The sequence below is a fragment of the Mustela nigripes genome, chromosome 12 (genome assembly GCF_022355385.1).
Source record: "Mustela nigripes isolate SB6536 chromosome 12, MUSNIG.SB6536, whole genome shotgun sequence".
In the NCBI taxonomy this organism is placed as follows: Eukaryota; Metazoa; Chordata; class Mammalia; order Carnivora; family Mustelidae; genus Mustela; species Mustela nigripes.
This window is the reverse complement of record NC_081568.1, coordinates 41,779,165-41,796,324: the sequence shown is the minus strand read 5'-3', so window position 1 is coordinate 41,796,324 and position 17,160 is coordinate 41,779,165. Positions and strand designations below refer to the sequence as shown.

Genomic DNA, 17,160 nt, shown 5'->3' with positions numbered 1-17,160 from the left:
CACGCAGTATGGTAGAAGAGCATGGAGACTGGAACTTCCACAGACTGCGCCGCCAACCCCCTGACCCCGAGAGACAGTGAGCCTGTCCCTCTGCTCCCTGGGGCCCCATGTCCACCTTCTGTAGAGCCAAAAACTGGGGCTAGACAGGACCCAAGCTCTGGTACACCAACTGTGCCCCCGGCCTGGTCCCTGGAGACTACAGGAGTTCTGTGCTCAGATGCAAATTATACTCCAAAAGGGGCATCTGAGGCCCTGGATTCATCACATGGTGGTTATGACTAAAGCCTCTGCAGCCAGACTGCCTGGGTTCAAATCCTGGATCTGTGCTTATTAGAGAAAGGAGTGGAAGCACATCTCTTCACCCCTCTTTGCCTCAGTTTCCTTTTCTCTTAAAATCAGGATGATATCTACCTCCCCTAGAGGATGGCTGGTGGGTGATGGGTGAGTTCATTCTTCACACGAAGCGCACGGACAGTGCACTGGGCTGGGGCAGCACTCGGTAAGTACCAGCCATTGTGATGTTCTTCAGGGCTGGGGCTCTGGATCAAACTTAATGAAGTTCATGGCAGGGAACGGAAGAGTCCACGAGAAAAGAAAAAACAGACAGCAGAGGCAGTCTGAGGTTCTGGCAGATGAAAAGCCATAAACCAGGCCAGCGTTTCCCAGAGGATGCTCTGTAAAATAAAGGCCTCTGTGATCAAGCCAGCTGGGGAACAAATCTCACCAGGTTTGCTCCACTGCAGGACTTCTAAGGGCCTTCAATTTCTTGGCCCATAAAACCTTCTTTTACTCTCAGAGCATCCTGCTGCACTCATGTGGGAAAGGACACACCGTGGGAACCTCCTCTGGACCAGGCTCCGCCCCACACCGAGCCCAGGGTCCAGGGCACAGGGGTGCTCACGAATGCCTGGGGACAGAGGGTGCCCTGCTGGCAGACACGCGCCCCTTCTGACCCACTCCCGCTCCTCTCCTGGCTCATGCCAACAAAGAACCTGCTTCAGGACCTGCATACTTACTAACGTCACCTCAGCCTGGAGGGCCCTTTGTGCCGAGAACTATGTGACTCCTTGTCTCCCCTCCTTCCAGCCTCTTTGTCAAAGTGGCCCTTCTATCAAAAACAGTGTCAACTGCCCATACCCATTACTTCCCTGTGTCCTTTCCCGGCTTTATTCCTTCTCGTACTTATCACCATTTGCCACATGGGGTGTTTACTTGTTCATTGCCTGTCACTGACCCCACCCCACTGCACTGAAATGTCAGCTCCGTGACAGCAGTGACTCTGCCTACTTCAATTACTCCCATGTCCCCAGTGCCTAGCAAAGGACCTGGAACACAGTCAGCATGCAGTAATATTTGCTGAATGTCCCCAAGCACCTACCTAGAGTCCATACCGCCCATCTTGAAGCCAGAGCCTCTAGATTCCCCCAACCAGCTGCTCCCCATGGACAGCTTCTTCACAACACTTTCAGCAAAGACTCTGATCCCAGCAGTCGTTCTGGGTGCCCCCATGGAGCCCAGAGCAGCTTACCTGCCTGTTGGGATTTCTTTTTCCTCTTTCCTCCAATGCAAAATGGCTCTATTCAGGAGGTGCGTAAATGCCACAGCCCACCAGAGCCAAGAGGAAAGAGCACAGGATCAAGAGCCCAGACCACCTAAATTGGAGTTCAAATTCTGGCTCGCCTACTTCCAGGCTACCTAGCCTCAGATACATAACCTTCCCACGCCTTGGTCTGCCTATCTGCAAAATGAGGGCACACCTCGTCCCTTGTTCACAGCAGCAAGCCTCTCCCACCTCACAACTGTTCCGGGGGCTTCCTTTAGGCAAGTCCCTGCTGTGTGCTGGGCAATCCCCCTGCCATGTGCTCCTAATAAAAGCTAACATATTTTTTAAAGATTTTATTTGAAAGAGTCAGAGAGTGCAAGCGTGAGCTTGCACAAGCTGTGGGGAGGGGCAGAGGGAGAAGTAGACTCCCTGCTGAGTACGGAGCCCAATGTGGGGCTCCATCCCAGGACCCTGAGATCGTGTGACCTGAGCTGAAGGCAGACACTTACCCAACTGAGCCACCCAGGCACCCTGAAAAGCTAGTTTTTAAAAGGCACTTAGTAGACAGCAGGCACTGTGTGCTCCAAGTGCTTTACAGATCCTCACCCACTTCTCCTTCATGACAATCCTAGGAGGTAGGCGCTACCATTATATACCCATTTTACAGATGAGAAAAGTCAGACACTCAGCTACCGAGTACAGATCGAAATGGGGACCCAAACTCAGCCAGACCTATGAACTGCTCGGGGACCCCCCCCCCAGCCCCGCATACCTTGAAGAAGCCGATGATGCCCACACCGTAGGCCACACAGTACTTGTCCAGCAGCTCCCGGTTCCAGGCGTCCAGGTTGACATATTTAAGGATGTTCTCGTAAATGATGAGGGCAAAGCGGCCACGGCCCTTGTCGGTGAGCGTGGGCATGTCCCCCTTGCCCGGTGCGATCTCCGTGCGGTACTTGAAGCGACTAGACTCCAGGATGGCCACGACCTCCTGGCCCAGCTGGGAGTAGAGGCTCTCCACAAACACCAGCACCAGTGGGTCCGTGCGGGAGGGTGTGGCTGCCTGTATGGGTTTGAGTGGCAGCAGGCGGCTGGGGGCCACAGGGGGCGGGTCCCCACAGTCTGGCTCAGGGGCATCCGCCGAGGGCTCCAGGCCCCGCTTCCAGCCATACAGGTAGTAGGCTGAGACAAAAACGCTGAACAGGCAGAAGACGAACAGCAGGAAGAGGACAGCCTGCGGGGACACGTGCCGACACAGCCTCCGGAGGCGCGCCAGGGCAGGCATCCTGGCCCCCGAGACCTCGGCCGCCGGAGGCCCACCTGCCCTGGCCACCCCCAGGCCCCACGCAGGAGGAGACACCAGAGTCGTCCACTGAGCAACAGTTTCACAGACACTGAGCAAGCGCAGCCCTCGGTGGGCAGCAGGAGTGGAGGGTCTGGGCCCCCGGCCCTTCCTCCCAGCCAGGGGCACAGTCCGCAGGCCGGTCGCGCTCCTTCCTTCCTCTGTGCCCCTTTATGTCACCATGGCAAACCCCCACGTGGTTCTGTGCACAGGAGAAGTGCCCCCAGGGCGTCAGGGCCTCCTGGGGGGGCTGCGCAGTGGGCCGAAGGACGCTGGGCCGGCCAGGGACGGCCACATGTCGTTCGCTCCGTGGGGCCCCCGGGGCCAAGGCTGTGGAGAGGTGAGGAGAGCCGGGGGTGAAAAGTCAGAGAGTGGGCTCTCGGGGGTCTGCTGACTGCGGACACACAGGACTGGACCTCGGTGGGCCCACACTCAAGCACTGTTGCCCAACCTGGCTGCACAATGTCATACAAGCCTCATAATCTCTCTGAGCCTCAGTTTCCCTACTTGTAAAACTGGGCTGACAACGGTACCTGCCTCACAAGAGGCTCAGCGTGTAAGCCCCCTGTCCTAATGTGCATAATGGGGACAACACGGTGTCTGCGATGGTGGTTGCTATTCATTGTAATTACAGAGACCAAGACCAGACCAAGAGACCCCCAGAAGCAGGAAGGTGAAACAAACATCCGAAGGCCTGGGAGTCGGAGGCGGAATTCTAAATCACGGCTGAACACCCCATCCTCACCATCTCCTCCTCACCCACAGTGCCCCTCCCCCATTTCTCTCTCTGAATGGGCTCAGCCGCCTCATCAGGCGGAACTTGGGGTTCCTGGGTCCCCTTCAGCTCTATCCTCTGCCCAGAGCAGGCCACCCGTATTGGTCTCACTGGAAAGTCAATGGAGACCACACACCCAAACCCAGTCCCCCTTGCACATGAGTGGAAGCAGCTGCTGAAAGCCAGCAGGAGAGAGATGGGGACAAAAGGCTTGAGGGTCTGGGTGGGCACAGCCAGGGAGTGACTAGAATCCTCAGGCCCAGACTAGGGGGTGAAGATGTTGAAAATCCCTCCCAGGCCCAAGACACTATCTGGTGTGCTGAGTGTTGGCCCCAGCAAACCGGAGACCCAACAAAAGCAGTTCTAGGAACTTACGATCGCAGGGGTTGTAACTGTAGGCATGTGTGATGATTTCCCCACAAGAATCTGAATCCCCATGCTGCTTGTAATAGCAAATGCCCAGCAACAGGGGACTGTCCTTAGCAACTATGATGCAAGCATCAGACAGAATCCCAGGCAGCCACTTACCACTTCTACAAGATGTGAAAGAAGGACATTTACTGACACAAAAATATAATTGCCACACATGTTGTTAAAGAGGAAAACGTTTATAAAAACAGTCTGCGTGGTCACATTTCTGTTAAAAATTGTTATGTGTAAGCCAGAAACTCGTACCAAATCCCAACAACAACAACAAAAAGCCCAAAATGTTAATGATGATTATGTCCGAATAATTTTTATTTTCTTCTTTTTGTTTCCTAAATTTTCTACAATCATCATTTACCACGTTTGTGAAAATTTAAAAAAAAAAAAATGTTTTTAGAAGATGTGCTCAGAAGCATGAGGCAGGAGTGGGAAATGAGAATATGTCCCAGACACCCGTGCCACTCCCAGTTCTGCCAATGACGTGCTGTGTGACTCAGAGCACACCCCTACCCCTCTCTGGGCCTCCTGCCTGTCAGAGAGGAGCTTGGGTCATTCTCAGAGGGGCTCTCCCACCTCCCATATTCTGCAATTCAGTCCCTACTATATGCCAGCACCATGGGGAACCCAAGGTAGCCAAGAAAACAGACACCTACAATGCAGGGGAGGAGTGTGGTAGTGGGAGAAGGGCATTTGAGAGAACTCAGGGGGACTTAACTCTTCAGGAGGAGCAGGATCAAGGAAGGCTTCCTGGAGGAAGTGGTACCTGAACTGACCAGGAGAACAAGTTGGGGGGAGGGGGGCTGTGGGTGGAATAGGGAGAGGCACATGCCTCAGCTTGGAGATAAGAGACCCAGCCGAGCTTTCCAGGGACTCCTTGTCACTCTAGCTGAGAGCAAAGCAAGAGGGAACAGGTTTCCTGGAACAGCTGGAGGGCTGGGGTGATAGTCCTGTTTATTCCCATTTTGCAACTGCATCCCATTTCCCACTGATAAGGGCAGCCCTCTGCCCTGTGGTCACAGCGAGCCCCACCTCTCGGCCTTGGGTCCAGGACCACAGCACAGTGGGTGGAGAGGTACAGCGCCTGGCTGGTGCCCTGCCAGCCTACCACACCTGAGGATATCTAGCCACTCCAGCCACCCAACCGTACTTCCCCTGCAGGCCTAGATGCTATGATCACTGGCCCTTGGTCAATTGCATGAACAGACTTACAGTGTCCCCGTTAATGATGCAACCAGCAGTCTCAGGCATCTGGGGGTCCTAGACCCCTATGGGAATCTGACAACATTTTCCCATAAAGAATACACATATATGCTTCAAAATCCTGTAACAATTACAAGGAATCCAGACCCCTACCCTCAAACCCACCAGAGGACCTAAAGTGCTACTGTAAGAAAGCCTTGCGGTTACATGCAGACTGGAAGCAGCCAGCTTCATTCACACTCACGCAGCCTCCCAGCAGCCGTGTGACTTTGGGCAAGTTATTTAACTTGTCGGTGCTCCCAGTTTCCTAATCTGTAAAACAGCAAAGTCTGACATGCTCCCAGAGCTGTGAAAATTAAGTGAGTTGACACATAAAAAGCACACAGACCGTGCTCGGCACACAGCACCAAATTGGGGTCAGCCCCTCTCCCTGTGCACATTGGCTGCTTGGTGAATGGAGGCCCAGTGTGGACAAGAACTGAGCCCACAAAGCTCGGTCAAGTCAGCTCCATGCTCTCTCAAGCCTCTGACAGTCAGTCCTCAGAAGCCCAAATCCCCATTTTCAGAGCCTGTGGCCTTTCCCTGGAGCCACACGGACGGGCAAAGGTCAGATGTGGTAAGAGGCCAGGAGGCCAGGGAGGAAGCCGCGACGAAGCCCAGGCTCAGGAGAGGGTAAAGGGAGAAAGAAAGTGGGTCGACTAGCCCGTCCCCAGAGAAGCCAAATACTCTGAAGTGGGGGGCGGGGGAGCATGAGACGCTGCTGGCAAGAGGAGCCTCCAGCACTGCCCCCCACCACTGCAACCCCCATGAGGGCCTGGAGCCAGTCATTCGAGACCCTCCACACGCGCCTGCATTCCAGGGCCCCTGTGGTTCAAGGATGGGGAACTGGGGGGTTTCTAATACCCTTGGAGCCACCAAGTCCTCCAGGACAGCTGGAGGCTGAGGTCTCGGTGCCCTCCCTCCCTTGATGCCCTGGCCCTGCCTGGGTCTTGCTGGCGACATTGCCAGCAGTCTTCCTGAACTCCAGCCTCGCCCAGCCAGTCACCAGTCTTGGTCATGCATCTAAGCCTGTGCTCACCAAGTTCCCATTGCCGGAATGCCTCCCCATCCCCCTTGGGATACTTACTCATCCTTCAAGACCCCAGTTCCAATGTCATCACCTCTCTGAGGCCATCCCCATGCACCACCCCCTTTCCTGCCCCCAAGTCCCATTCCTCAGGCTTCTGCCTGGCCCCATCCCCTCTCCACAGAGTGGAACTGGAAAGCCAGGCCCCTCAGGCCAAAACAGGATGCAAATGTGCATTCTTTGGCTCGCACAGCATTTTTCTTAAATTTGAGATTCATTATCAATATTTCAAAATCAGGAGATTTCACATAGAAGTTAGAACTTCTAACTTTTCTTTAAAAAGAGCATGTTCTGCTGACACTGGGCACTCATCCCCAGAGGCCATAGAGTCCCACAGCCGACCTCCTCCTTCCCTCATTTGACTTCCTGCCCAGTCCCTGGGTGCACCTGGGTGTAAGGTCCACACAGAGTGGACTCGAGGTGTTTCCATATACAACTCTGCAACCTGGAGCCACCAGATCCTGGAGCAGGAGGAGGACTTACTGACCTATGCTGGGGCAGGCCCTGCCAGGCTTCTGGCAGCTGGCACATGGAGGGCCCCCTACAAATACTAATTTCATTTCTCCTCTTTCCCCACACGCCTGGGTGCCCTGAAGGGCAGGGACAAGTCTGATTCATTACAGCAACCCCCACCGCTCTCCCCAGGCATAGGTTCTAATTAAGTATTCAAGGTATGAATGAGGCATAATGAGCTGTTATTACTCCCAATTTACAGATAAGGAGACTGAGGCTCCAAAGCGAAACGACTTGCTGTCACACAGAAAACCGCTAAATCTTGACTCAAATGGGTTTCCTTCCTAACTTCAAATTTGGTCTTTCATTCCTCCATGCGGAGTCTCCCTAAGGGCCTTTTATAATAAAAATAATAACAGTGATAACGTCACAATCATCATCATTGTTATTTTTACTGCTACATGTTTCAAGCACTTACCACAAGCCTGGGCACTATGTTTAGTGCTTTTACACACCTAACCTCATCTAAGCCTTGTAATTACTAGTGTCATCATTTACATTTACCGTCAAGGAGAATGAGGCTCAGAGCGGTTAAGTCACTTGCCCAAAATCACACAGCTAGTCCCTGACAGAGCTGAAATTTGAACCCAGACCCCGGGAGACAGAGCAGCCGGCTCCAGATCCTGGCAGGGACACCTTGCCTGCAACAGGGGACAGTGGGAGGGGGCCTCAGTGACCGAGACCTCGAGCCCTGAGCCAGGCTCCCACTGTGCTCTCCCAGCCCTAGGCCCAGCTCTTTCTGCCAAGGTGCTGGGGATAATGAATGAGATGCTCTGGTCGTCATGGAGATGCCATGGCAACGGTGCACTTTCGGGAAATACCACGGTAACTGTGGCCACTGCTCAGGAGTTGAAAGTCACTCCTTACCCCTCACCACCCCCAACTCCAAAATGCTCTGCTTCCCCCACAATCCTCTCCAGGTCCTGGAGAGAAAGGAGGCAGAGGCCAAGGGCCTTCCAGAGACCAAGCTATCGAGAAATTAGGGTCTGGCTCTGCCCTAGATGGTCAGGTAGACTCCAGGAGCTCTCTGAGAACGCAAGCTCTCTGAGGCTCAGCTTCCTGTGCCTTTCCTAGGGCAGGCGCACCTAATAAGCAGCCTTCACAGACTCGACGTCTACTGTGTGCACCCAACCTCCTGGGAAGGGCAGCACCTGTCATTCCCTGTTGCATCCCACCCATCGGGAGAGGTGGCAGTGTGCTAGCTGCGGGCCTTACGGTGAAGGGCTCCAACTGGAGCCAGCCTCCCTGGGCTTGAACCTTGCCTCTGTTATTTACCAGCCTTGGGATCTTTGAGCAAATCCCTCAACCTCTCTGAGCCTTGGTTTCCCCAGGTGGAAAACAGGCTTCATAACAATTACTATCTCACAGGGCTGCTGCCAAAACTAACAGAGACAATGTGTATCAAACAGCTCAGGGCCTGGCGCAGGGTGATATGGCTTAATACAATGACTAGCCATTTCACAGATTTGGAAACTGAGGCTTGGGAAGCACCTGGTCCAAGGCCACAGATCAAATCCACAGTGGATCCAGGCGGAGAAGAAAGGAGGTCAGGTTTGGGAGCACACTGGAAGGTGGGGACAAGCAAAAAGCCCAGGCCCACCCCCTCTTTTCAGTACTTATTAAGCGGCACGAGGCACCAAGCGTGGCACTGGACACTGAAGATGTAGGCTTTTTTGGGGGCCCCGAGGTTTTGTGTCTCTGGTGTGCTGCTGCTGCTGCTGGGCAGACGCAGGAAGGTCCCTGCAGCCCCGCATATTCACCGAGCCCCGATTTTATTTCCTGCCTCGGGAATTCCCAACACTGCCCCCATACCCCCATACTCACACGCACACGAATGCACAGACTCACAGGGTGCCGGTATGTTCAAGCGGTGTCATCTCAGCCATCTGGGCCACAGGCGCCAAGTGTGGGGTGGGAAGCAAACAGCTTCAAAAGTCTGTGAATGGGCACCCGGGCTTGGGGGAGGAGGGGTGGCTGCCGGCCCAGGCTCGGGGAGCCCCACAGGCAATCCCAGGGCCACTCCCCACAGCTGACCCCGCCCCTCCCAGCCTGTCACACCCCCAGCACAATCACACCACCACCCACCACCCGGCCACACCCCGCAGTCGCCCAGCTCCGCCAGCCACCCAGTCTCAGCCTGCCCCACCCACCACATACAGCGCAGAGAAAATCCTCCACATTTGCTTCCCAGCTGTGCCGGAGTCTCTCCAGCCCAATGACACCCCTGGGAGGCCGAACCAGAAGCAAATCCCTTCCTCTGCTGGAATTCACCGCACACCCCATCCCCCACAGGCCCGCAGTGCCGCCTGGCTGCGGGCCAAGCTGCTGCCCATCAGTCACCCTGGAGTCCAGGGCTGCCACCCAGGGACTGTCGGCAGTCTGGCTCTGAGTCTCGGGGTTGCAGAGCGTGCAGCCCACCCTGCTGTGAACACGCAGGGACACAGAGACCCCCCCCCCCCCGAGAGGAAAGGACCCCCCGCCACCACCCCCACCTACCCAGACTCATTTTCTTGTCCATTAAAACCCTGCCCATCCTCCTCCACGGCCAGCCTCAGCCGCGGAGCTGGACTCCGCCGGCTGTATTTCAAAGTCCTAGGTGAGCTACCGCGCTCTGTGTCCCACCATGCAATGCCGGACGCATGCTGCCAGACGCCGGCTGCTCCCCGACTACAATACAGGTCCCCCGACTTCACCAAAGGCTCTCCAAAGCAGAAGTGCTCTCCTACCCACGGCGGGTGCTCAAGAGAAATGGGCCCCTGCCAGTTCCCTTCCCCTTTTTGGATCTGCCATGAGCTATCTCCAAGCTAAATGGCATTAATAATATGAACTTTCATTTATTAGACACAAATACGCCTGTGCTCTATGCTATTAACCCGTGCCACAGCACCCCGACCTACCTTCCCCTCACATTACAGACGAGGACAGTGAGGCCTGGAGGGGGCCTGGGACTTGCCCCAGCTCACAGAGCTAACGAGTGGGTGACTGGGATCCCACACAGGCCGCCCGGCTCCAGAGCCCAGGCCCGTCCTGCACGGGTTCCCCTGGCACGGCTCTCACCATTGCCCCGCACGTCCCACTCTCTGCTCCCTTTGTATGGTGCTCTTTCTGTTTTTGTTTCCATCCATTTTATGTGTGTTTTAACATCAAAAGCAGCCTCTCCTGATCCGTCTTGGAAGAAGACTCACAAATCATCCATCAATCAACAACCGAACAAAGCATAAAGTGCTGGTTCCCTCCCCGGTTCCCAGCCTGGGATTTGTTCTGAGTTCCCCACAGCACGGAATGCGCAACAAAAAAGACCTCAGGAACTCAGACCCCACTTGTTGAGAATTTGTCTTTCCGCCAACAAAGCCTGAGCTGGGAGTTTACCTTTGTACTGGCTCTGAAGAAAGAAAAGGGTTTACCAAGCGAACAAACCAACCAGCTTATGGGGAGGGGCGGAGTGAGGAGCAAGACAGGTCAGGACCCACTGGCCTCCAGTCCCTGCTGAAGCTCCTAACACAGACCGGGGTGGGCAGGCCATCACAGGGCACGCTCCCCCCAAGAAGCTTCCCCAAATAGGGCTCTCTCCCCTCAGCCCGCAAATCCATCTGTGACAGTGCCAAATCCATTCCCATTTTTCTTAGGCTCAGATCATAGGCACTCAAAAGAAATGGAATGATATTTCCTTGCAAATATCATAACCTCCCTCGCTGACAGCAGCCAGTTCTGGCTGAGCTCCTGGTAACTCACTGGGACTGTGATGAGAGCTTCCCCTGATCTGTTACACCCAACCCTCACACCCTGAGAAGTGGGGTCACTGATACACAAACTTTATAGCCGGGGAAACTTAGGCTCAGAGAGGCTAAGCAACTGACTGAAGGTCCCACAGCTGGGCAGCGGTTAGGATGACTCCAAGCCAGCTCACCTTGGGGCCCCTATTTGTAGCCCCTCTATAGTCCTCATGCCCAGCATTCCACACCATTCTTAACCCAGGTCTGAGGCCTCCCGCAAATCACCAGCCCCAGCTGTGTAAACACAGACTGACCCAATTTCTCCAGGGATGGGAAAGCCTTCACTGGCCAGGAAGGACACCACAGACTCCCAGAAAGGCAAGAAGACCTCAGCCAGAGGGCCTTCAGCTTCCCTTGTCCCCAGGGGCCTCTGTCATCTCTGACAAGCAGGTGTCTACATGAGAAAGGGGGCTGCCCCAATACCCCAGGCAAAGGTCTCATGTGAAGGAAGAAGAGAGAGAGGCAGGAGTGAGAGTCAGAAGCAGGAGATGTCAACTTGGAGAGCGAGCTCAGAGGACAACAGTGACCATCTTGCTTCACAGGTCTGGTGCACACCAGGTACTATCATGACCTCATTTACTCACCATTTCTTCCCAGTGAAGTAGAAACAAGTTTTTCATGCCCCATACACCTGCCCCACCCTGCCTGCCACCCCAGCAGGAGAGCTGGGCAATGCCAGGCAGCCCCAGTCTCCGTCCTTCCGTGTGCCCACCCCAGGTCACCGGATGCCCCCTGAGAGATTCCAAGAAACAGGCAATGTCGGTGGGGGGGGTGGTCTTCCATCTCACAGACGCAAAAGCCAAAATCCACGTGGTTCCTGGAGTCCACACCGGCATCCCAAGCCCTCCACGTGCTTCCCCATGCACCTCTGGACAAGACCCTTCCCTACTTCTAGCCCCTGCTTCCTCTACTGGACAATGAGGGATGTGGACTGGAACAGACATTTGTGACATCCTGGGGTTACAGAACCCTCTGAGAATCTGTAACAACTCTTCATGAGCTCCCCCTAGACAGAGACCATACCATGTTCCAAACAAATCAGGATGGCTGTGACCGTCACCCACCACACAACAAAACAAGGACATGGGAACTTTCTCGGGGGTCCTTCTGGCTTTGACATGCCGTGGTTTGCACAGTGCGGACAGGACCAAAGTCACGAATGTGACTTCCTGAGCCCCCTGGGACCTCACTGTTTCAGCTACGCCCCACGGCTCTGCAGTCAGCCATTACCTCTCAGACCTACTGGCTTCCAGGGGGCCCATGGACTTGCCCCGCTCCAGTGAAGCTACAAGGTAAAAGCTAAATAAAGATAAACGGAGTCCTTCCTTCCCACCACATCCTTCTACTCCATCTGGAACCCACCCTGTCGGCCCTGAACCATCTCGCTGGGGCGGTCCCGGGGGCTGGGACACTTGAGGAAGCTGCTCCGGTCCTAAACGCAGGCAGGGTCCAGTGTCCGGCCTGGAGGCCAAGCGGCCCCCTCCCGTGTGGCTGTGAACATGCAGGCGCACACACGTCCTGACAGACCTGGGAAGACTGGACAGGAGGGAGGGGGCGAGGGGCCCCGGTCAGAGGGTACAGGAAGGCCGGGGAGAGAATGACGAGACCCACCAGATGTCCAGGCAGCAGCGCTGGGCTCCGCTTCTCTTCAGTGCGCCCTCTTAATGGCCACACACTCCTCACTTAACACCACCGCACCTAATCCCTGAGCTAGGACAAATGGCATTACTCTCGGCCCAGCCCTCGCCCTGGGAGGGAGAGAGGGTGGGGTGGCCCTGGGGCGCCCTGAGCCCAGCCACCAATGGAGATCCCCGCCATCCCTGCCAGAAGCCTCCAGGCCCCTCACTAACCAGTTCCTTGCTGGAGGCCACCAACCCCCCTCCCTCCTGGACTTCAGGAAGAAGACGTCCTGCCCAATTCTGCCCCACACCCAGGCAGAGCCGCCCTCTCCCCAAGAAAGGCGCCTTACATGGAAGGGGAGAAGGCATGTCCCTGGCCCTCGGGCTGATGGGCCCTCCAGACGCTCTCAAGAAAGGCAGCAGCCAACACCCGAAGAGACTGCGACAGTGCAGCTCTGTCGGGCTTCCAACGTGATCCAAACAAGGCCCTTCCCCCTTCAGACCTCAGTTTCCCCACGCATCCTGAGAAAGAGAGGAAGAAGGCCTGATACGGTCTACTGGCACCAGCTGGCGGTCAAAGCATTTGTGACCCCGGCTTCTGGGCCTGGCCCCCATGCCAACTCAGCTGGCGGGTTCTTCCTACTGCCCCGGCCAGCAGAGGAAGAAGCAGGGTAACTGCCAGGTTATAAAAGGCCTAGAACCCACGCCAGCATGTTGAGGTGTGGGGTAAAAAGGGCCTGACATAGCCCAGAGAGGAGAAGCAACTAGGCCACGGTCACACACGCAGCTGCAAAGGGGCCAGGCTAGCTTGGCTTTGTTCGGCAGCAGCAAACATGTGAGACTGCCCACCTGTGAGGGAACCTGCCTTGTTAGAAGACACCAAGGAAAGCACAAGGCTATTTGCTAACAGCAGGATTTCAGGCCCTTTTTCCAGTAGGGAAAAAGATGGAGTGTTTTATGTGTGGGCCTGGGATGGAGGCTGGGCTGATTATCCAGGCGCCCCTATGTCACCTCACAACGATGGCCCAGGACCCTTCCAGCCCTGCATGAAAACTGAGAACCCCTGCAGGGAGCAGAGGCCTTGACTACCTCTTCATGGCTGCCCAAGGCCCAGCCAACAGGCGCAGCAGAGGTGATGGAGAAACTGCCCCCCATGGGGGGCATGGACTAGGCTGCCCACAAGACAAGAAAGCCTTAGGGAAACCGAAAAGGCTCCAGGCCCTGTGGCCAGAGCCGAGGGCAGCTGGATGTGTTGGGGGCAATAAAGAGGAAAGGAAAGCTCTGAGTCACTTAGCGCGGCACATGCTCCCTGATCACCTGGAGGCCTGGTGGGCACAGCGCAGGCCTGCTGAGACCCGGGAGGCTTCACTCGGGACACACACGGAAGTGGCCTCGTCCCTCTAGACTTGCTGGGGCTTGTCACCACGACAGGAGTCCCCCACCCACATGCTTCCATGGAGGCACAGCTGGTAGGGAAGGGGAAGGGAGAGGAGCCAGGTGGGAGGGCCTCACTTTCTCTGGAGCCCAGAAACCAGAGAGCACGGACTGAGTGAAAGCGCCCGGTGACCTACTTATTGCAGATTCCTTTTAAAGGGGCCCAGGGGGACTCAGTGAGCCACTTAGAAGGTGCCTTACAGGTGTCCCCGCACTTCTAAGGCTCAGGAATCAGTTCCTGGTATCAGGAGACTGGAGGTGCAGTCCTAGCCCTGGCTACAACGAGGCCGGCGAGGCTAGCGAGGCCGGCGAGGCTGGCGAGGCAGCAGGCATGGACGGGCAGGTGGCACCCATTCTCAGATGTTGCTGTGCACCTGCCCAGGGCTGAACGTGAGCACCAGCTCCCAGGGGCTCCTGAGATTGAGGGCTCCCTACGGTGTGCCTCTAGGTGTCTCACTTGCCTGACCCCAGGCCCAGCTCCCCTCTAACCCACCAGTGACCCCAGCAAGCACCTGCTCCTTTCCAGGACTTGCCCCAATCACCCGCAAAATGGACAGTTCCAGCTGGCTCCAAAGGCCCTCCTGGCTCCAAGCTAGGCGACTGACCTCTGCAGCTCATCCCCAGAGGTGGGCACAGCGGCCCCCACTTCCCACCATCCATAAACCCGTGAGTCCATAAACTCCAGGCAGAAAACACATTATACAAACCCCTCCCCCGAACCGAATATAACCACGTGCTGGTCCTCTGCTGGATGGTTGGCCTCTACTTCATTAGCGCCTCCTCTCACAGGTATGGAAACTGAGGATCATGGAAGTTAAGCATTGCTAAGGCTCCCAGTGCTTTGCTGAGATTCGAACCAGTGTCTGGCTGTAATCCTGCATTCCATGGCATCAGCCACAGAGAACCCAAAACCCAAGGGCCTGGAAGATGCCAGCAGGTCTTTGCACCTCCCACACCTCTAACTGTGCAGCAATGAGGCTACTGTGTGAAAGGCAGGCTGGTGGGGGCCGGGAGCAGGCGGGCAGGGAAGGGAAGCCTGCGTGGGAGCTGAGCATTTGCAGACTGACCAGTCTCCGGCCCAGCCAGTTGTCCACCACCATCGCTGCAGTGTCTTCGTCACTGACAGCACACTGTGGCCCCTGCCGGGCCATTTTGAAATCATTATACACATGCAAAGCTTTCTCACAGCCATTGCTTTAGTGTCACAGGACAACCTCGTAAAAACAGCGGTGATCTCCTCCGTCTTTCCCCAATGAGGAAAATGGGGTTCCCGGGGGAGGGGTGATGTCCCCACACACACATTGCGAGGCAGTGTTTGAGAGTGAACTTGGAGCCCACCTCTTGTGCCCCCCCGGTCCAGAGCTTTGTCGACTCCTTCATGCCCTTGACTTTCAGTTCAACCAGCACTTACAACAATGACCATTTCTGAGAGTTCACTCCATTTATATCCGGCGTTTCACATACTATCTCATTTAACCATCCTCATAAACGAAGTACTACTGGTTTCACTTCACAGAGTTGCTGGGGCTCTGAACATGGGCACCTTGCCCAGGTCACCATGCTAGAAGGGGGCAGCACTGGCTCTGGGGTCTAAGCTCAGAACCTCCACCTTGCACTGCTCTGTCTGGGACCCGAGGGGAGAGGTCACCAGACACAAACAGCTTGTGTGCCTGGCAGGTTAAGGCAAGAGTATGAGAATAGGAAGACAAACAAAGCTCTCAGAGAGCCCACAAGACAGAGGCTGTTACAAACATCCGGGCAGGAGGCCAGGAATCTCAGCAAAGGACATGGGAACAGAGGGAGGTGACAGATAGTAGGGAGGCGGCCCTGTGAGACCTTGGTCAAGTGCCTTGCTTTCTCTGGATCTCAATTTACCCGCTGTAAGCAAAGTCCCTGGAGTATCTCCAGAGCTCCCCTCCAGCCCTAAAATCACTCGGACCCTGGGAAAACAAGCAATGCCTGGTGACAGCCTGGCTGTGAGCCCTGGGGTCTCTGAAATGTCCTTGGCTGTCCTGGCATGGCTCAGCTGCCGAGAAACAGGCTTGCAAAAGCCCAGGGCTCAGCCGGCATGCCTGGGCACCAGTGAAGTGTGGGTCTTGAGGGGCCGCATTCCTCCACCCGCTGTCAACCTCTCCACGGCTCCACTGGAGCAAAGCACCACCCAGCCTGGACCCAGACCAGGAACTGAGGGCACAGTCAAGTGCCCCGCGGAATGCCACTCCCAGCCTTCCCTGTCCCCACTGGCCCTGTCCAGAGCACTCCGTGTAACTCAAGTCCCCTTAATGTCACCCACCCCTCAAAGCCCCACATTCATATTCCCTTGAGTCAGCCACTGGGAAGTACACACAAGGGGTCCTGCAGGAGAACTTGAGAGAAATAATCATCCTGTCCCCGAGTGACCTATGCAAGGCGGAGGCTGTTCATGCCGTCTGTGAGGACCCTCAGCTGGGGAAGGGCAAGCAAGTCCAGTGGGCCTGGCCCTCAGTTCTCACTCTGGCAGGCAGGAGGAGTCAGGGACTTAGCAAGAGGACTCAGGCCAAGTCCCCACACTCACGGCTTCCCTAAAACCACACACGTCGCATGCTCCTACTCCATAACCTTCCATGGCTCCTACTGTCACCGGGCAAAACCCTTTAACCTGACCCACCACCCAGGTCACTGGGACTAAAAGCCTGTGTTTAACAGAGTATGGGATATCCAGAGCCTTAGCTAAGAGTTTTGTGGGGATTTTCCCATTTAACTCTCACGGCAACACCGACAAGTTACTGCGGTTGGCCTGTTTTCACAGATAAGGAAACTAAGACTCAGAGAGGTTCTATCACTGGCCCAGAGTCTCACAGCCAAGTGGTAGAACAAGGATTCACACCCGTTATCTGGACTCCAAGCCTGGGTTCTAAGGTGCCGTACAATCCAGCCTCCTCAAGAACACCCTGCCACCCTCAGAGGCCCAGCTCAACCCTTCTGTGTAGAAGAGGGGAAACCAAGGCACAGAGTGAAAGCTCTTTCTACTGGCAGCAGAGCCTGGTCAAGGCCTGAGGCCTGAGGCCTCCAGAGCTCCCCTCCACCGCCCCCCCACAAGAGGCACACTGGGCAGAAAGGCTAGGACCACCATGACAATGAATCCTCAGAAACTGCCTTTTTCCTCAGAAGGGAAAAGCAGGAGCAGATTTGCGAAGAGCGAAAAGAACATGAAGGGCCCAGAACATTTGTTCTTGAGAGATTTTCAGTCTGGGAGGGCACCCCCCCCACACCCATGCAGGGATCACTGGTGCAGGCACCAGCCATGTGCCCCACCACTCCAGCCAGGGCTCCAACTTAATACATCTGACCTGAAATCTCCATTTCTCTCCCCAAACCTGTTTGTCCCCTACAGCCTTCCCGGTCTTGGTAAATGACAACACTATCCCTC

General features: G+C 55.7%; 1 protein-coding gene across 3 annotated transcripts in view; it reads right to left on the bottom strand.

The window, feature by feature from the left end:
• Positions 1-17,160, bottom strand: part of NDST1 (N-deacetylase and N-sulfotransferase 1) — a 54,805-nt gene that overhangs the window by 23,684 nt on the left and 13,961 nt on the right. For 2 of the 3 annotated variants that reach the window (XM_059417172.1, XM_059417174.1), the window contains exon 2: positions 2,316-3,215. In XM_059417172.1, coding sequence (XP_059273155.1) covers positions 2,316-2,828 — 513 coding nt within the window. In that variant the 5' untranslated portion in view covers positions 2,829-3,215. Of the gene's footprint in view, positions 1-2,315; positions 3,216-12,309; positions 12,385-17,160 lie in introns of those variants that run through there. The other variant, XM_059417175.1, reaches the window with a different exon arrangement.